The sequence below is a fragment of the Epargyreus clarus genome, unplaced genomic scaffold, assembly GCF_041222505.1.
Source record: "Epargyreus clarus isolate Ecla_fem2 unplaced genomic scaffold, WU_Ecla_fem_2.2 ptg000032l, whole genome shotgun sequence".
NCBI classification, from domain to species: Eukaryota; Metazoa; Arthropoda; class Insecta; order Lepidoptera; family Hesperiidae; genus Epargyreus; species Epargyreus clarus.
In genome coordinates this window covers 3,903,260-3,925,025 of record NW_027332237.1, presented here as the reverse complement: position 1 = coordinate 3,925,025, position 21,766 = coordinate 3,903,260, and the positions used below count along the sequence as shown (strand labels likewise).

General features: G+C 31.9%; 1 protein-coding gene and 1 long non-coding RNA gene across 3 annotated transcripts; both read left to right on the top strand.

The window, feature by feature from the left end:
• Positions 1-1,985: 1,985 nt before the first annotated feature.
• On the top strand, positions 1,986-8,331 carry LOC140755170 (uncharacterized). Of its 2 annotated transcripts, none has more exons than XM_073090380.1 (2): positions 1,986-2,218; positions 4,135-8,331. In XM_073090380.1, exon 2 carries the CDS (start codon positions 4,150-4,152, stop codon positions 7,666-7,668), a length of 3,519 nt encoding a protein of 1,172 aa, XP_072946481.1. In that variant the 5' UTR covers positions 1,986-2,218; positions 4,135-4,149; the 3' UTR covers positions 7,669-8,331. The 2 variants fall into 2 exon arrangements, with proteins under 2 accessions (XP_072946481.1, XP_072946482.1); XM_073090381.1 differs by lacking the exon at positions 1,986-2,218 and adding an exon at positions 2,328-2,478.
• Positions 8,332-10,161: 1,830 nt separating this feature from the next.
• LOC140755171 (uncharacterized) lies at positions 10,162-17,045 on the top strand. Its single transcript, XR_012103741.1, has 2 exons — positions 10,162-11,042; positions 11,122-17,045. It is a non-coding gene; the product is annotated as an uncharacterized LOC140755171 (long non-coding RNA).
• Positions 17,046-21,766: the final 4,721 nt, after the last annotated feature.

The window sequence follows — 21,766 nt, the reverse complement described above, 5'->3', positions numbered from 1 at the left end:
AAAATAAAACAAGATGTCTACAGAAAAAGATTTAATACAAAATAAATATTGCATAAACATTTATTACATACTGGTGTTAAAATTGTCTCTGCATGTCGAAGGACTCCCAGATGCCACGTGTGCGTGCCATGTTATACGAGTAAATGGTTAATAAATAAAAAAATGTTTTTTTTTTCACTTTATCTTATTTTGTACAAAATTGTGGAAGAAAATAGAAAAATCTCTCTAATTACACATTGTAAATAATAAAACCTCACAGTGATTAAGGACTTTGATTTATATAAATTTAATTTACTGATACAAAACATAGATACATCAATACCTTATACAAAGTTGTAAAGATATCGCTATTAGATTGAGATGCGTCGATGTTGCGTTGCAGTACTCGTGATCACGTAACACTTTAAAAATTCCGCCGAAATGACCACGACACTCAGAGGTACCATATTTGATAGTTATGTTTTAAATTAATTGTTTTTTTTATACTAAAAAATAAATCTTCTATCTGACCATGATCCATCCATAATGAATTCATTAAAATGAGCAGAACAAATTCGGTTATATTTGATAGGGAGCAAGGCCTTGGGAGCAATCTTTATGCCCGGTCTTTAATCCATCTCGCTTTAACCTTGGCATCACTTGGAAACCTGTAAATTTAATAGCAAGTATTTTGAAGAAAATAACTAAACATAAACATTATAATTAAAGAATGTAATTAAAAAATACTTAAACGGTACACGTTTAACAATTTAGTTGAATAATTACGAAATCTTTATTAAGCAAACATTATTATTCATTCATTTCCAAAGTTACTCAATTTGAAATCGCTCGCAAGGGTAGGTTCTGCCGTGCCTGGAGACGCTACCGGTTCGACCTAGAGACCAACGCGTACCATGCCGGCGCTGCGTAGAAGAGTCGGGAACGAATATAGGTCTTGTAGATACATAGTTTCGTTCGCAATGGTAACTTGGATGTAAGCACCGGGCGGAACATCGCTCGGGCCACTCGGGCCTTGTGGATCGAGTGCTCCACCTGTAGGGTTATACGCAACGAGCGATCGATGCTACATCCTAGGTATTTAACTTGTGTCTGCCAAGCTACCTCCGTTCCCCGGACCCCTAAGGAAATCCCTTACTCTACCCTGAGAAATTGTTGAGGACCTCCGTAACGATAACAGGAAAGACAGATGAGAGAATGTCTAAAACTATGGCGTGGTTATTGAGAATTGTTTCTTTAGAATTGGCTTATTGTTTATAGAAAAGCGTGTTGGATATGTCAATGTTGTAAAGTACCGCACCATTAAATATTGTTCTGGTTTATGGTCATGTTTCCCCTAATTTATCTTTGATTTTAATAAGATATTTTTGAACCCATAAAAAGCTGTCATCAGTCTGATTATGGTATACGATTATCAAAGGATTATCGTGATCAAAGAGTATAGTAACCTACTGATCATTATATTCACGTCACACACCAATAAAAATAAAAAAATACTAAGCATTTGAGGAGCTTGTCTGTATTAAACAAATTACCGACCATTATTTTGTCAATCATCAATATTTGTGTTTTCTTATCTACTTGATGGAATTTTATAACAAGCAAATTTCGTCAAAGTTGATCCTCAAAGTTGAACCTTGAACTAAGGGTTCGTACACAAAACTGCGATGCGACGTCGCATCGCAAAAATCTGCGAGCTCCCTCGACGCATCGCAAGAACTTGCGAATTGATTCGCATCGCACAGTGGTTGTTGTTGTTCGTCACCCTGAGAGACGCTACGCCGCACGATATCGCATCGCAGCAATTCGCATCGCAATTTTCTGCGTTGCGAATTCGCATCGCGTCGCATCGCAGTTTTGTGTTCGAGCCCTAAGACCTTGAACGAAGCGCATAAACAATACGAAGGAACGCATAGCTATTTTTTAACTTTAGAAAAGATAGTCTGTGTAATTGTGTCAGTAATGTCAGTATTGACAAGTATAAAATGTCAATATTGTCAACGTCAAATTGAAAAGTAAATAATCTTCTATCTTACAAAATGAATAAAATTCGCTCTATGAGTGCGCAAAATTAGGATTAGATTACAGTGAAGTAATGGATTAGACATAGATACGAATATAACACGTATGTTTGTGATAAATATATGGGCGTTGCCCGGTGTTTTTACAAATACAGTAGATATTTCTGAAAAGACTCACAAGTTTCAACATAAACGTTCAGGTATGTGATTAAATATTTTTATATAATCTGTGAGTGTTCGTGAGAATGTGATTCTTAGGGAAGTTTATTTGCATGATCTCATCCAGCGGTTTGATCTTTACCTATCACACTAAACTGTGATTTGAACCTTGCGCCCTCGAATTAAGAATGAGATTTTAATTTGAACGAAACAGTAAAGTGACTGCCATGAGGAAAAACAGTGTGAGCAAAAATGTGGATGAATTGCGACTAATGTTGCACCATGAATAGTTTTACATTTTGTAAGATATGATTTTTTTTTTATAATATAAGAGTAGCAGACGAGCATGCAGTCCACTGATGGTAAGTGGCTACTGCCGCCCATGGACATCTATAATCAACCCCAGATAGGATTAGATATTCCTATTTGAGGTAGGCCACAGATGCGCCGCTACCCATGAGGACTAAGCTGGAACGCCTCGGAAAAGTCTGCCTCACTTACCACACCCTTCAAACCACAACACAGCAGCTCCTAACACTGCTATTATTAGGTAGAAATAGGTGTGCCGCCGGAGTCAAACCACAAAGGGTTCTACCTCCTTCAAAATAAATAAATAAATTACTGAAGGTAAAGGCAGCTATGACCTATTTATGTTTTTTATATATATATTTTATATTGAAATCGCAAATGAGCATGGAGTCCTCCTATTGGCATGTAGCTAAGACTCCCCATGGGCATTTGTATTCAACCCCAGAAAAACTTAGGTTCCTACTTCAGGTTGATCACAGATGCTTTGCTCACCCAAAGGACCGATTCGATATCCAAAGAAACCGATTTTTACGACAAATCAATTAAAAGCCCATATCGTATTGTGTAGAATACTTAATATTTTGTTAACAGATTATTTGTTTAATATCTCTCTAAATCATCTAGTAAAATACAGTAAAAAGGAGAAAAGAAAATAAATTATTTCATAACTTAAAGATTTAATTTCAGAAGTATCAAATTTTTTTTCATTTTATCATTCACTAAGGAACAAAGTCTCGATTATTTTATTGTTGTTATCTTATAAAGGGACAAATAATTAGTGATTGGTAATTCTAAGTTTCGATTATTTAAAAGTTAATCGATTAGGGTTTCTTCCAAATGGTTTGAAGCCGCATGCTGTAGCCGGAAATGAGTGTAAACTTCCAAATTAGTCAAATGATGTAATATTGCAACAACGCCCTATGATAATTTTAACTGAATTAAAATGTGTAATACAATTTATAAATTTTATTAATTATGCTTGTTTACAAATTATTGCGTTATTATATATTTAGAAGAATTTGACTTTCCAATTACATGTTATACGTTCATACAAAGTTAGTTCAAAAATTTTATGGCATTAGGATGGCATAAGTCAAAATGGGCCTATTAAATTGTGACGACTATAGGCAGTAACAGAAGCAGCGGCAGTGACGACAAAGTGTCCTACCACCTTCATTTTACCACTATATACGGAATTAAAACTAAAATTTAATGGAAGAATCTTTTTGCACATTACATATAATTATGTAGTCATTTCTAATATGTCTAAATGATGAGGTTTCTAAAACATAATTGCAGTTTATTTTGCAAAAAAGAAATAGGAAATTATATGTGCTTTTAATTAGTGATACGCATTGATAAGAAAATTGTCAGTAATTCTGAATAATATATATTTTATGGAACTATTCTATTTATTTATCAGAATATCTATGTATTGTTACATAAATTTATGATTATTATATACTTATCGTTGATTAGTATATACTTAACGACTATCTGATTTTGAAATAATTTTCAAGTTTCTTATGCTTATGAGCATATTGATAAACATTTTTAATTGACAACCCTGCTAATTAATAAGCCCTAAAAATAAAAATACATAAATAATAAATTTAATATAATAATGAATTTGTTCAATTTATTACAGAGCAGCATTACCAAGATGGTGGTATTAACAGGAAAGAACTTAGGAGAGAGACATCGAGAGCTTAACTCTAAAGTTGCAGATGTGGTAGCTAACAAACAGGATTTTGGGGATATGAAACACGAAGAAGAGACTACAGATATAGATAAATTGTACAAAATAGATATTGCATCTCAATATAAAGATGTTGATTATATTGTTGAAGTTCTAAAGGCAGGAGACAGTTTATATATTTCAAGAGCTCTCAAATGTGTGTGGTTATATGAAGACACTTACAGTCATGTTATTAATACTGAAAACCTTCATGACAACATTTTTCCTTTCATGTCCTTGAAAATGATAACGAAAACACTATCAACAATATCAATGTATATTAGAAACAAAGATAGAGCTGCTTCCTTTTATACATACTGCATGAACAATAAAATGTCTAGTATGGCTATGAAATTTTTGACTTTCACTTCAGAAGAATTTAAATTAGATACAATAAAAAATCAAGAGGTGAACTTATTTGATTACTTTGATACACAAAAGACTTTAAAAAACTTCATCGGTAATTCTTTTTTGCTGGGTATCAATTACATTGAAGCCAATCAGAGGCAAAAACAATATATTACTCATAACCTGAGATTCTTATACACTGTATGCAATGAAAAGTATTTGGATATCCTGGAAAACTATGAGTCTGTCGATGTAGACAACCCCAATTCGTTAAGTAGGTTTGGAATCAGAATTTCCAAGGATATTATGATGAAACATAAGAACAGAGTTTTGAACAACCCACTACTATATGTAAACAAACTAAACAAGAGCATGTTAACAAAACACAGTACAAGTGATGATGTGAAAAAATTTATACCTCATTTAATGCCTGACAATGTTGCAGAATTTTGGCGAAAAGATTTTTGTGATGCCTATAGTTACGTGTTGGATTTAATTCCAATAAATGAAAAATTTGAATATGTAAAACAAATGTTTAGCTGCAAGTATCCAAATGAAGAATTTGAAATGGCCATCAATTTTTATGACTTAAAGTACTACAATATGTTACCAATAAACGAAAGAGAATTATGGGCTTTTCGTCACATAAACAGCGAAAAAGAGATTCTCGGGAATGGGAATGATTACAATTGGTACAAGTTTGTCGAATTCGACAAAGCTTTCGTAGAAATAAAGAAATGCATCATGATCACACCAGACAAACGTTCAAATATGTTGAACATACTTGTAGAATCCGCTAAAGACCAAAATGATTTGATAAAGTTACTCAACTACTACTATGATAGACACGTAAATGAAAAAAGCTATGAAAAAGAAAATTTTCTAAACAAGGTACTACATAAACATAATGTGTTTGAATTCAATATTGAATGTTGGGAATCACTTAATAAACTTTTCTACAGTTTGAAATTATACAATGTAGGTAACTACAGTAGTAACAAGGTGTTTCAGGCGATAGCTGTAGCTTGTCATATACTACACAACAAGGATTTGCCAAAGGCCTTAAAAGATTTTATTGATCTGGATGTAAATTATTCGTATTTCCAGTTATTATTAGAAAAAATGGGCAAGGATAAGTCTGAAATAGTCTTTCAGTATATACTAAAGTTATTTGTGGATAAACTTGAACCATTCGAACAAGATCTACACAAAAAGAAACTAAGAGAGAAACTTGTACAATATGTGTACAATATTAATAATCTTTTAAGTACTTTTCATAAAAGAGACGAAGATTGTCCAAAAATTGTAACAAAATTTATGGAATTTCATTCACCTGAGTCTAAAATTGAAGAACCTCGAATTGTAACTTCCGAGGATATACTTCGCTTACTAAAAAAAGATGCAAATCTATCGGTACAAATTTTATCTGTCCTGGCAGAGAATATTAATTATTGGCCTAAAAGATTTAACAGAGTTTTCAGGAAACTGAAGGTTTACTTTCCTAACGATGTGGCGAAAGAATATACCAACTTTTTCCATCATTGGCTTCCAAAATTATCAGATAATTACAATAGTTACAATCTTATCAGTACTGCAGTGTATGCTATATTTGTGTTAGGAGATGAAAGTTTAAAAATCAGTTTGATGGAAAAATATCAACCTGTTGCTGCTAAAATTGATCACGGAGCTAATGATAGCAATTTACTTTATATACAAGAAGCCATATGTAGGCTCGTTGGTTATTCCCGACCTCCCGTGCCTTTGCAAAATGTACTACAATATATAAAAGGGGATTATGTACGCTATTGTTTGCCGATGTTCAATATGTATCTGGCAAATTTTCCGTTGTCCAAGGCGATCGAATTTACTGAAGCTACTTTAAACGCACCACTATCCGTGCAAAAACATAGCTTGCGCATAGCTTTCAGATGTTATACCATTAATAATTTAAAGGATCTAGTCGTGAAGGTTTGGAAAAAGTCGAAAAACGTTTCCTTGCGGTTGCTTATTTACAAATCATTATTTAATAAATTAATAGATGCAGACCATGATACGCAGGCAGAACTTTACGAAGTTTTAAAGTTCTTTACATCAGATCTACACAAGGGTTATCATAATGATATATTCAATGTGATATGCTCTTATCAATTGCCAGACAGATTCGTAGACGATTACTTGCAGACTTGCTGGGACATGATAATCAAACTACCTCAGAAGCTACACAACATAAGTCGTCAAATTTTAATAATAAATAAAATCGAAAGAGAGAGTACTTTAGTAAATAGAGAATTTATCTATAAACGAATAATTGAAGAACATATTGACGAAATTCTAGTTAACAAAAGGTTGCGCCCACACGAAATGCATGAGATGGAAATGCTGTGTGATGCAAAATGGAACCTTACAGCAACATATATTTGCCATTACCGGAACAGAGACGAAATGGAAGAAAACTTAAAGTTAATGAGTTACATTTTTGAAAAATGTCGAATAATATGGAATGAATTACATAACGAAAAGTTTATATCCCGAAAATTTTATTTCGGTTTTGTTCAAACTATAAAAGGCAAAAGCCTTGCGTTTTACAAAGAAAACTCTGTACCTATTATTCAACATATTCTTGATACGTTACAGAAAACGTTGCCGATTACTGAAATGTATTTAACTGTCTGGGAATTACAATTAGTAATATACGCTCTAAATAGTGAAATTGGAGAGTACGACCGTGGCGAAAATCATGAAGATGTCACTCCTGAACAAATTTCTGTAAATTTCGCTAAACAAATTGGTACTTTTGTAAAAGAACTTGTAGATAAAAAACAGTTTTACACAGTCTTTCTACGGGACATTGCTAGTTTATTAAAAGCTGGACTGGCGCGTATTAAGCCAAATTCAGTACAATATGCATATTTTAATATGATGTTTTGCGAATCTTTGGCAAACGTAGGAATGAAGGAAACTCATATGCTTACCTTGATTATCCTAAATCCGAAAGCACTGGCAGAATTCAAAGAAATCCATACCAGGATCCTCAAAACAGTACAGAAATTTAAAGATGATGAAGTACAAAGCTTCTTGTACACAAAATTTGTGTAAATAAACAAGGGCATTTTGTAAATACGCTTCAATGCGTATCCTTACAATATCCACCTACATGTTAAAAGTAAATGTATTTGTTATTTTATACACTAATCGTTACAGTATTAAATATTCCTCCTGAAGCATTCTTCAGGAGTTCATTCATTCAGCTTCCTCCCGAGGTATTCCCGGAGCGCTATGAAATCGGGCTCTTCAAAAAAGGTGCAAAAAGAGCTCTCATACTTAGCGGCGATGCATTCGCGACTCCTCTATTGTTGCAAATGTCCATAGACAGCGTTGACTACTTTCTATCAGGTAGCCGTCTGTCTAATCGTTAGGTTTAACAATAAAATAAAATCTTATTTTTATATTAATCGTTAAAATATATAATGTAACGTGTCGTCTTACTACTACGGGTCCATTAATGGGGTTCGATCCGAACCGGCGAAAAATAATTATAATAGTTTCATATTTTGGAACTGGTTGTATGTTCATTTGATTTCTGTACTTATTATCATATCTTGTATTTCTTTCGATGAAGACAGCAAATACAGCTAAATGATGTTTTACTGCATAGTTACAAATTTCAATTTTTGGAAGATTTGACCTTCTTTCCGCCTTATCGCGACACGCCACATTTGTAAATCTCCGCCTTCCAATAAATGTATACGTAGTTTTAAAGTGTTTTTATTAAGTTTTAAAGTAATTTTATTAATTATATATTTTATTAAGTATAATTTTATTCGTATTTACACAATAATATATTTTATGCTTGTACTAAATAAAGCTTTTTTTGCTATTATTATACATTTTATTTTATCCTCTTCTAATTTATTTTTTCTCTATGATATTGTATCGACTTCCAGTAACTCGTCAAGTGATAGCGCCATATGTTACTGAATCACGCTATCCGTTTTCTCAACATGTTCAATATATACAAGCTCCAAAATCCGATTGCTGGAGTATGGCCGCTCCCCACACATGACCACCGAGTCTGAAAGATCTCCCTATGCAGTTAATATCTTATAAATTTAACTTTCCTTATCATTGAATCACTTACCACCACTTTAAATACACACTGGTAGATCTTAGTGGTTCTACCGCATTGGTACAATAATTGAAGTAACCACACCTATTTCTGCCTAATAACAGCAGTGTTAGGCGCTGCTGTGTTCAGTTTTGAAGGGTTTAGTAAAGAAGACATACTTTTCCGAGGCGTTCCAGCTTAGTCCTCAGGGGTAGCGGCGCATCTATGACCTCAGGTAGGAATACCTAATCCTATATGGGGTTGATTACAGATGTCCATGGGCGGCAATGCCCACTTACCATCAGATGGACTGCATGCTCATCTGCTACTCCTATATTATAAAAAAAAGTAACCTATTTTATGTTAGGTCGAGCATCTTATGTTTTTTGAAGTCGGTTAAAAAAAAAAATTCTTAACAATTTCACCGGTCTGATTTTTGGACAAACTACATACCAATCGAAAGAATGCAGCCTATAGAATATGCAAATGTTAGGTTGACTATTCTTTTCCTGTCACAACCCTTGGGTAGGCGGGTGTAAACGGGTAAACAAGTTGGCCTACCCAAGGACTGTGACGATCGTTTGCATATTATTTACAAATTAATTAACGATGGTACACAATGTTTGAATGTGCGTATGTGTGTGTGTACACACATACGCACATTCAAACATCACAAACGCACTGTGGCTATATCAAAATTTGTTATTGTTTTCTACATATATTATTAACTGATTCAATTGTATTCTAGGAGGTTTTTGTTGATTTTTCCATTAACGAAGTGTTTTTTTTTAAGAAAAAAAAAAACTATTCTGGACTGAAATTTTTTAGTCATCCCATTTGCAATATACTTTTTGAGACATTTAATTTGATATAAAAAGCGTTTCATCCATTAAGAAGTTCGGTGAAGGGCGTTTTATATCGGGATCTTCTACCATGGGTACCTATCATAGTACCTATCTACATAAAGAATATTCTAGATAAGTATGTAAGTACGCAGCAAATTAAAATATATAGTCACAAGAAATATCAATATGTATAAATACCTAAAAATAAATATATTCCCGTATATAGGTAATTATATGTAAAAATATTTTCCCCGCGTGAAATACTTTATATTCGCAAGTTCATTACATAAGCAGTAACGTGGTAAGTGCCTACATTTTATTCTCGCTACACGTAATCGCCTCCATTATCGAAGTGAATCTATTTTTATACGTACACATTTACCTAATTTTAAAGTTAACCTTGGAAATACCGTTATTAATACCGCCACCTTTGAGTAAAATGCTAGAATTCCTCGGAAGAGTGTGTATCCCTTTCTGATGATGCCGCTGGAGTCCAACCACAGGGATCTGCCACATTATGGGTGTCAGAGGCCACATACAAACAGATGTTCCACGTGCTCGTTTGTTACTTTTATATTAAAAAAAATATAACAAATATAATTGATGATTTTGACAGATATGTCATGATGTTGAATGTTGATATCTATTTTGAAGTCAATAAACTTCAAAATAGTGTCCAAATACCTAATAAAATGCGTGTTATATACACATGGGACATAATATATCTAAAAGTCACCATTATTTGTGACGTCACAAAAATATATCTCTTATCTGTTAAAATATTTCATAATATTTTGACAGATTGCTTATCATGCCGGGTTAAACCAATGTATGTAAGTATTTAATATACTGTACAGTCACGAAATTAAATATATTGCTATGAATAGATCAGCAATAATATCTGCCCCAAGAATTTATCAGAAAGATACGGATAAAATAAAAATATATAATCCTTCATAAGCAGCATATTAAAGTGATGACATTCGTTCCAAAACAATGTGTTCCTTCTTCAAGAGCAAATATAGGTACCTATGTGGCCGTTAATTGATTATATTACGTTTCTGTAAGCATTTACAATGACAACTCAATTGTATGGATAAATATAGTCAATTCGATAGTTTGCAAAAATATCTGACAAAATATCTTTCTCGTTTTAGGTATCTTTACATATATAATTTGTATGCACATCTATCAGTACACACCTACTAAACAGCTTTGGTTTAGCGCTTTTTTATATTTTTATATGGCAGTGTCAGTTAATTTATGCTTGTGACTGTACGTGTAAGATATATTCGCATATAAATAATTATGAATCATTACACATTAAAATAAATGTCAAGTTGAGGATCAGAGTGTTTCCGTGCGGTTTTTCCTATTTATTAATGTGTAATGTTATTCATCATAAAGTTTATTTCAAATACATTATTTCAAGTGTTATATTGTGTCAACGTTAATGAGTAGTTATTAAACTACTTAGTTACGTATTGAAATAGCACCTATGAAGTCAAATACTTTTCTATGTACGCTCAATTTGTTTTATTATTGTGATAGTTTGGATATGGTGATAACGTTTAAAAAATAATTTATCTTATTTTCTAGGCTCAAAATGTTGAACCTGAGTGGAAAAAATCTCGGAGAAAAACATCGTGAACTCAATCTAAAAGTTATAGAAGCAGAAGGTAATAAAACACATTATAATGATGTAAATGAAGATGAAGAGTCAGACATTGACAAACTGTTTAAAATAGATTTAGCCGCGAAGAATAAAGATTTAGATTACATTATAACAATGCTAAAGAGTGGAAATAACTTGTACGTAACGCGAGCACTTAAAATTCCTTGGATATTTGAAGATAACTTCTCACACATCATAAACCCTACTTACCTGCATTACCATATATTCCCATATATGTCTCAGAGAATGAAAAAGAAGATGCTTACAGCGATATCGTTGTACGTAAGAAACGAAGATAGAGTTATCTGTTTTTATTCCTATTGTATTAATGTGAAACTGGAAATATTTGCATTGAAATTCTTGATGTATACTCCAGAGTCCTTTAAAATGGACCTAATAAAGGGCGATTATTTTTATTATTTCGACGATGCTAAACGTCTTAAATTTTTTATTGGAAATTCAGTCTCGCTTGCTATAGCCTACATTGAAATGCATGACGATGAATATAAACACAATGTAATACACGAACTCCGCTTCTTGTATTTTGTGTCTATGGAAGATTATTTAGACATATTAGAAAAGTACGACATAAATGATGACATACAACCTGGCAGTCTCACAAGATTAGGAATAAGAATCTCAAGAGATATCTTAAAAAGACATAAAGATAGAGTTTGGAAACATGCTTTGTATTATATTAACAAACTAAATATAAGCATGCTAGTAAAATACTTCGTAAGTGAAGATATTAAAAAGATGGCAGTACTATTATTGCCGAGCAAAGCCTCACAGTTTTGGTCGATGGATTTTTATAACTCGTATAAATTCATTTTGGGTGTGATACCACCAACTGAAATATTTGAATTCCTAAAACAACTGTTTTGTTCTAAATATGAAGACGAATTATTTGAAATGAATATTGAGTTTTATAATCTGAATTATTTTGAAATGTTTACAACTGAAGAAAAGGAGGAATGGGCCTTACGTCACATAGAGGGTGAGAAGGAATTATTCGGCAGCGGAAACGACTATATTTGGTACAAATTTGTAAGCTTCGACAAAGCATTTACAGGAATCAAACAATATATATTCATAACTCCAGACAACGATAAGAGATCCGAAATTGTTAACATTCTTGTCGATACTATCAGATGTCAAGAGGACTTGAAGAAATTATTAAATTATTATTATGAAAGGCACATTAACGAAAATGAAGAGCACAAGATGAGTTTTCTAGATGCGGTAATCGCTAAACATGATATTTATGCCTTCGATACTGACTGTTGGACACCACTGAACAGCCTGTTTTATAGCATAGAAGTGTTTTCCTCCCATAGCACAAATTGGAAACTTAAAGAATACACAATGAGAATAATGATATATTACATTCTTAACAGCAAGGAATTTACAAAGGATCTCGAAGAGTATATTGACTACGAACGCGCCTTTTATGATTTTTGTGATATCATAAAGGCACTGTCTGAGAATAGACGTTATGCTGTTATCAAGTATTGGTTGAATTTTTTTGCTAATAAGATCCAAAAATTACTTGAACTACCACTTAATGACAAAGTCAAAGATGATATCCACCAGGAAATATATTATGTGTGGAACATAATTTGGTGCTTTAGAAGAGATGAAAAAGAATGTCCCGAATTAGTCTTAAATTACATGAATTCAAATTTGGATATCTACCAAGATCATCCGGTATTAAGAGAGAAATTTGTACCAATGACTGAAGAAGATTTTGTTCGTTTCCTAAAAAGTGATCCACAAAAGGCTATCGAGAGCGTATCAAAAGTGCAGTGTAATGCATACAGATGGCCGTTCAGGCTAACCTGCTTCTTCAAAAAAATTAAGGTATATTTCCCAAATGATGTCGCAGAAGTGTACTTAAAATATTTTTTGGAATCCTTTGATTCTTTAAAGGCTGCTCCATTCTATATTAGAGTTTATAGAAACTTAAAATTGGCTGTCGTAGGCGTGTTACTGTTAGGTGACGAAAAGTCAAAAATCTCTATGCTAGAAAAGTATGTACCAGAAAACAAAAAAATCGAGTACGGAGAAATAGATAATTTTTTACTACAAGTGCGAAAAGCTATCTGTCGTTTGGCTTATCTTTCAAAACCGGCTGTCCCATTATCAAATATTCTTAAATACATAACAGGAGATTATGTGCGTTTTTGTTTACCGATATTTAACAATTACTTAGTAGAGTTGCCCATGACTGAAGCGTTTAAATTCATTGACGAAATAATAGATTCACCCGTATCTATACAGAAGCACGGTTTGCGGCTGGCTTTTAAGTGTTTCAGCTCACACGATTTAGCAAAAGTCATTCTAATCGTCTGGAACAAAACAAACAATGTATCTTTACGAATGCTTTTGTATAAAAAATTGTTCGATAGAATGGTGAACGAAGACGGTTGTTTACAAAAGGAATTGTATGAGGTGTTAAAATTATATACAGCGGATTTGAATGAACAAGATCATGGAGATGTATTCGATCTTTTGGTGTCTGACGACATGCCTAATACCTTTAGAGGTGATTACATAGAAACCGCTTGGAAAGCTATAAGATGTTTTTCAGATAAGAAAATTAATTTCGTTCGCAAGACCAGAGTGATAAATCACATGAAAGACAACATATATTCGATGGATAGAGAGTTTATGCGAGAACGCATTATTGATGAGCATGTGCGGACCGTACTGTATGAAAACAAACTTGCACTCACTTACGATAAGCAAGAAGTGGGAGATCTTATGAAAGCAAAATGGGACCTTACGGCCACGTATATCGCGACTACTAAGAGTAAGACGTGGAAAGATCCAAGTCTAGAATTAGCCAGAGGTATCCTTAAGAAATGCTTGCAGACGTGGAATGTTCAGGATAAAGATGTTTATACAACTCGTCAATTTTACAGCAACTTTTTGAACACATTTCATAGCGAGACATTAGCTGGTATTGGGACTTATTTGAACGTTATTCGGATATACCGACGAATTTTCACTGAGTTCTCAAAGTCTTTGCCACAAGAAGAATTATACTTACTGACGTGGAAATTAAAATTACACATTAAAAGCAGAAGAGTAATATATTTACACTACTTCGCACACAATAAGTGCTCAAAGTTTCCATATCCATGTGTCGTTGACATAGCCGACGCATTCGCAAAGAAGATAGGAAAACGTGTTCAACAGCTTGTGGATAGAAAACAGTTTTACTATAGTTTTTACGCTGAAGTGGCATGCGAGATAAGATTAGTCTGCTGTGCAATGGCTAAAATAATGAATGTTAATCCAAACGGTTTCAAAATCCTTCTCAGTGGTCATTTAGCCCAGTTTAAAATCAATGAGACGTATACCTTCGCTGTAAAGGTAATGCCGAAGGTTCCGCCCGAGAATTGGGAAAAGAGACATGAAAACGTTCTTAAAATTTTAAAACAATATAAAAGTGACGAGATTCAAAACCAAGTGACGAATAAATTTGTCTTCGCGATGTAATGTAAAGCTTAAAGTAAATTAAGGCAACAATTAATAAAATGTCTTGGTGAAATTCGTACAAAAATTACCATTTCTGTCACCAAAGCCTCTATATAAAAATACAGGTTCTGTGAGTTTGTTTTCGCAAAATGTATCTAGTTATAATAACATTAATAACACGAATAATACAGGACTGATTGTATTTTGGATAGGACAGGGAAATTGTAATTATAGTTGGAAGTTTAGTATTTCGAACGTCAAATTGAAAAACAAATTATCTTGCAAACTTAAAATCTTTAATCTACACAAAAATGCAACATTTATCAATATTCCGTATAAAAATAATTACATAACAACAAATATTCAATCTGCTACGACAAAATTCTATTTAGAACAAAGCTTCTTACAAAATGTATCACCTCCAAATTACATATTTTTAATATACATATTTTTAACTAGATCGAATAACAGCCACATATTACATACTGGTATTGTGATAAATAATAAAATTACAGTTATTGAATCTCTAAACTTTCTATATAGTTTATGGACTGTTTTATTTGGTTCAAAATTATTTTAACGAGTACATAAAACATGAGTACATCGTTATATCTCATTCATATTGTTAATTGTACTGTCTGTTTCAAATAATTATGTAGTATACCGTATCATACTATGACCGTACTATGAACGACACGTCCATTCAACCGCGAATTAATCGAGATAAATATATTAGGAAGAAAAAATACTAATCTCACGGTGCACATGAGTAGAGATAGACACAACGCTTATGTACGTTTACGGTTACGGTCATAGTATGGTACGATACTTTTTAAGATCACGGAAATTGCATATGGAAATAATTTAACTATATGATTTAGTGCATTACTGTCGAGTTCGTTCAAGTTGGAATACTTAATAAAGCGAGAAAATATAACATAAAATCACTTAACGCCGTTAATTTTGTTGTTGGCGTGGTGACAAAGATATAGTTGAATTGAATATTACATAGTGAGAATAAATAATAATTTAAGTTTTGACCAAAAATTGTAAGAGGTACCAAACAAAATTAGATTATTTTTATTATATTGTGTTGTATAAAGTATTGCTATTTTTGTACCATTTTTCCTTCAGTAGGTAAGGTTATCAAATAAACTCCTTAAATATGTCATCTTCATATTGATTGCTCTGTCAAAGTAGTTAAGTACAGAGGACTAGATAACTACACCTGATCTAGCCCAGAAAGTGAGTCAGATAACAGTGTATATGGATTTACACGGAAAGTATGTGAAAATGTTCAAATACTCTTGTCATGTATTAAAAGTCTATTTGCATAATTAATTAATAATCTCAATCATAATTATAAATAATTTAAAATTGAAGTATAGATAGATTATTAGTAGAAGACTATAAATAATTGTTAATACGATTAAGTTAAGTATAATTGTAAACATAACGGACCTTTAATAGATTATTTGTTTGGGGTTTAAACCTCACTTGACTCCACAGAGTGTATATTTTTTTAAATACGGTTGATACTGGTATGAGCATTTAAGCCACATTTTATAAATTTTAGAATTAAAAAAAATATTGTACAAAGTATTGAATAAACGAAAGATTTCATAAGTTTAATTCAAGTTTTATTTTATTTCCAAACTTCATTATTGTATGGTTCAGTTAACAGGGAGAGCAAATGATAAAAAAATCAATTTGAAAATTAAGGGAAATGGATTTATTTATACACGACCCAGCGAAAGTGAATGAGATAAAAACCCCTTTAGCCTATGATTATTTTTGAGTATTGTGTTCAACATAAACATATTTAGTACATAAAAGTAATTACAATAAAACGGGAAGCACGAAGCCTAGTCTATCTTATACAATAAACTAACCTATTTCTCTCAATATAGTACGCTGGACACGCTCCGACAAACAACTTGACGAGCAATAGATCACACACCCATACATACATACAAAGACAAAGTGGAGAATATTATAAAAACAAAAAACCAAACGGCTTGAAAATATAAGACACGCACTCCTTCTATTTACGACGACAACTTATACATATGGGATATATAGGATAAAATTAGTGAAGCCGTCAAATGAGACATATGTACATGCATACGCTCGAAAAACATTACCTTCCGCAGTAAGGTAAAAGTAAGTTTTAAAAGCTGCTGCATCAATCACTAGAATTATTACTGCAGGGGACGTATTCTATAACAAAACTATATAAATACTTATGTTCAGTATATTAAAATCAATAAGATAAAATGAGAAAATTGTAATTTTAATGATGATATTTATGTTTCATAATATGAAATAAAGAGAAAAATAATAATTTAAAGTAAATCAGTTTAAACAATAAAGTTGTTTGTCGGACCATGTACACATGGGTATATACTAATTTGTAGACATTATTCTGTAGTATACAGATGTTACAATAATGTTGAATGTAATCTTTATCAAAAATGTAAAATTATATATAATATAAGTAACTGTTACACTTGTATACAACACACTTGTATACAATAACTGTTACAATAACAAATAATTTGTTTTTAATGTAATATTTATAAGGAAAAATGAAAGAGAATCATATATTTTGTACTATTTGTAACTGTTAAAACATTATTGCTATAATTTCTAACATTTTGTAACTCTGTACACTAGCGTTACCTAGAAAATTACTGTCTAGTATTACTCATTGGTATAGGTCATAAATGGTTTAACTAAATCTAGGATTACAAATTTAAATCTAAGTGTACAGTCAAATTGCTCATTTTTTTGTTTTGTTCGATTAGGCATATAGTTAAATATTTTTCTTTATGTAAATATTTTCTCAAATTAGTAAAGTTTTTTCAAATAGCGAAAGAACAGTATAAATTATAACAGAAAAAAGTGTTAAACTTTTTAGAAAACTTTAATATATTATTTTGATGGTAAGTGGTTACTGCCACCCATGGACATCTGTAATCAACCCCAGATAAGATTAGTATCCTACCTGAGGTCGGCCACAGATGTATTGGTACCTTTCAGGACTAAATTGAAACGCCTCTACCACACAACAAAAAATGAACAATTTCACCGTTATACTAAAAGTTTATAATAATAATACTTACATTACACTATAAAGCACAACAACAATTAAATATTAAATTAATAAATAAAATAAGGGTACAAAGTTATTAAATACTGTTTTAAGTCAATAGGCACTATTATTTGTTAGTTTGTGCAATTCACTTTTATATTGCTCAATATTTTCATATGAGAGTTAGAATAAGTAGACATCACGTGACACACAATAATAATTATGATTATAATTGACTGACTATATTTTCTTTCAAATTGAGCAAGTACAAACGATCTATCGTTTATATTCTAATCTATCCTTAGATTACGTTGCAAGTTTAGGGTCAAATCCTCTTGATTTTTGTATCAAGTAAAGGCCGTTATTAATATTCAATCTACCCCATTATTAAACACGGGCGTAAGCCTTATATTGTGACGTCACAAATGTGTGTAGTTTAAATTGTTTCTTGTATCTTTTTTAATGTAAGATTTTTGTTTATGTACTACACAGATACTTTGTTCATTTATTGTACAGTTAATAACAGAATAACTTACATTTTTATTAGATTAATGTTTTATTACATATAATTTTAATTAAGCGTGACGTCACTACATCCCTTACGCCCTATCAATCATATTTAAACCTTACTCCTTCCCTAAATATGCTACGTAACCTATGGATACAACGGATCATGTTTCGTAAACGTTTGCAGTTATATCTTATTCCACAAATATTACTTATGTATTTCAGATTATTCCAACAAGTTAGTTTTTTAGCATACAAAAACTACGTCATTCTTTTTTAAACATTATACTATGTTTGCCAAATAAAATATATGAAAATTTTATATGTTCTTGTCATCTTTAAAGCCAAGTTTCAATCTAATTAAAAATACGTACTCAATTTCAAGATTTTTAAAAAACGCATCTTATATTTCTACTTTCGTTACGAATCGAATAAAAAATACACATTACATAAAATTATATCAATGAAAGAAAATAAATGTGAAATATACAAGAATAGTATAAAACTTTGCAACAATCCACAACTTACACACACGCACACATAACAAAATAAAAAAAATACATTAAAATTATTTACCTTCATAAAAAGGTCATGAATTGTTGCAAAATTTTGTCCACTTTTTAAATAACATTTTTGCAAAATAACTAAAAAAAACTATCAAATACGAAAGCAAAAGATCACTAACCACGAACTAATCTATTTATTTCTATATAGTACCGCCCGTTATTAATAACCAATCTATCCAAAGATTTGCGAACCTAAAATCGAAATTTAACAATTTCTTCATACTCGACTTCATACTCGAAAAATGACAATTCATTTTTTGATCTTTGTCGCAAAATATGAGACAGATTGATTAATGATAACGGGCCTAAGTCGATTGTAGTCTGTAAGTACTGACGGTAATTACTCACTTTACGTACCTATTACTATGTTAAAACTATTTATAACAATTGAGTAATTTGATGGCAGTTACTTGCCATATTTTGCTGTTATAATTTCGACATTTAACATAAAAATTGTAACTATGATTGAAATATTTTTAAATACATAAAATACCATAGCATCGCTGATATCTTTGTAAAGCTAGATGAGGCCATTACTTTTGCTCTGCTTCTGATTTACTTCAAATAAAGTTTGTAAACATTTAGACAAAGATGGCTAGATCACCTGTTTTTTCTTAAAAGCAAATAAAGCGAAGCGTCACTCTGCGTTGACGCAGCCGTGAAAACAAAATCTTAAATTGTAATAGTAAAACATAAAGGGAGGGACGAACATCTTTTATTTTTACTATGGAAACTAAAAAGCGCTTACTTAAAACTTATATTAAGAGATCAGTGAGTTAAAAGACATCTTGTACACACGTTGTCAAGGGTTCAGAAATTGACATTTGGTACCTTTTACTCAAAAATGTACCGTTCCAGAAGGATAGATAAAAACCGCGGGTAAGTACTAGTTTATAATATGGCAAGAAACTAACCATCTCCTAATCTAAACAACAGGGAAGTTGGAAATCTAGCGGTGTTAGAAAAGACAGAGTTGTGTAACAAATGTTTCACTGGAACTATTAAAATGGAATTACTGTTTAATATAGTCCGCGCCAAACTGCTAGTCCGCTCTGAAGTTACTGCGAGCGGGAGTAGTCATACAATTTGCTATGGCGACGCGATTCATTTCTATATTCAGAGCGGACTAGCAGTTTTACGAGGACTATATCTCCATTGAAATCCAGTAGTTAAGGAAAATAAAAACTATAGAAGTAACGAAACATTGAAATTATTGTCCCATAATTGCTTTTTATTAACACGGAAAGCGTTTTTGAATGGGCCCGGTGTACATTATTAATATTATTTATTACGTCACACATCCAAACAGTATTAATTCTAAGTTGAAATTCATAATATTTGCCATGGTATCAATTAACTGTCAATTTCCTGTCATCTAACTATCAATGAACTGTTAAATTAATGTTAAAAAACTGCATTACTGTCCCACTGCTGGGCACGAGTTTCCTCTTAGAGTTAGAGGTTAGACCATATTCTACCGCGCTGGCCAAATGCAAATTGGTAGAATTCACATGCCCTTAAGAGTTTCGAGCTCCGAGGTAGGTATTCCCCTCACCCTTTAAGTTTAAATAATTAATTTCTAATACGCATATAACTTTAAAAAATCACAGGTTATGGCCTGGCCTGGGATTTAAATCTCGAACCATTGGAATTCGAGGACGAGTTTGGAGAGATTTAACACACTTTAGATAGCTTAAGAGTCCATAACTGGGTTTCACACATGAAATTTCTAGCAATTTCCTGATAATTTTCTACACCGGGCCCATAACAATACAACAATGAAATACAACTAATAACTAATACAACAATTAATTATAACGAAACACGTCAACAACATCGAAAAACACTTTCAAAATGTTCAAAAAACGCTCAAAAAGCAATACGATGCTCTCCACACTCATATCACATAACATTATATTCAAGGCTTCTGTCAACAGATTTGTACTTGAAAATAAAATAATAAATAATAGTTATTGTAGTCAAAGTTCGTTGGTAGATTGAACTAAAGCTATTTTAAAATTTTACATAACAGGCCTAGCAGTTCGCCTGATTTGGTATTTACTGTAGCCGATAAATACGAATTATTTTTGAAAAAAAAAAAAAAATTGTTTTCTTTAATAACAAAAAAATGTTTAATCATTACATACTATATGTTCCTTTTAACAATGCATGATGTTATAAAGGATAAAAAATAAAACCTAAAATCAAAAGTAACTTACCCTAAGGTACCTTAAATCAAAAATTTCAAAAATATTAATAACTAAAATACAATTATGCTAGTTCTCATTTGAGGAAATATTTTGAAAGCATATAATTCAACAGTCAAATTCGCAAATCCGATTAATGCTACATTTAACTAATTTCCCTGCTAATACTAAGCAAAAAAATCAAATCTATCGAAAACAAACACCTCTCATAACAAAGTCCTATATTTTTCAATTGACCACTCAACATCCTAAAATCGCAAATAATCATACATTCCTGATGTTAATCAATCGCTGCAATTGTACTTGTAAATAATTTGGAACCCGTCAAGTTGGCACCTCTGTCACACACATTTCAGTTTCATAGTCTAATCTAGACTATACATTGTCTATGGAGATTTATTATTAATAACGGCCCTAAATCCTCGGGTGTTGCCACGAGACCAATATAATGGATTACACTGCATTAGGCAATAGACATCAGAATGGGCATGGTGACAAATTTATTAAGCCCGCAAAAGAAATATCGTCAATCGCCCCGATTAGCGTTTTAGACAAGATAACCGACTGCAGTATTTCATACTTGTTATTGAAAATATAATAAATCTTATCGTTAACATTTAAAGTGGGTCATTTTTGAGAATTCTTTAAATATATTGTTTTTACTTAAATCAATTATTCTTTGAGTTTTTAATAATGTCATCATGCGTTATAT

Bases quoted from the DNA above. Each gene is read 5' to 3' on its own strand.
- LOC140755170 (XM_073090380.1), top strand. From the start codon at position 4,150: ATGGTGGTATTAACAGGAAAGAACTTAGGAGAGAGACATCGAGAGCTT.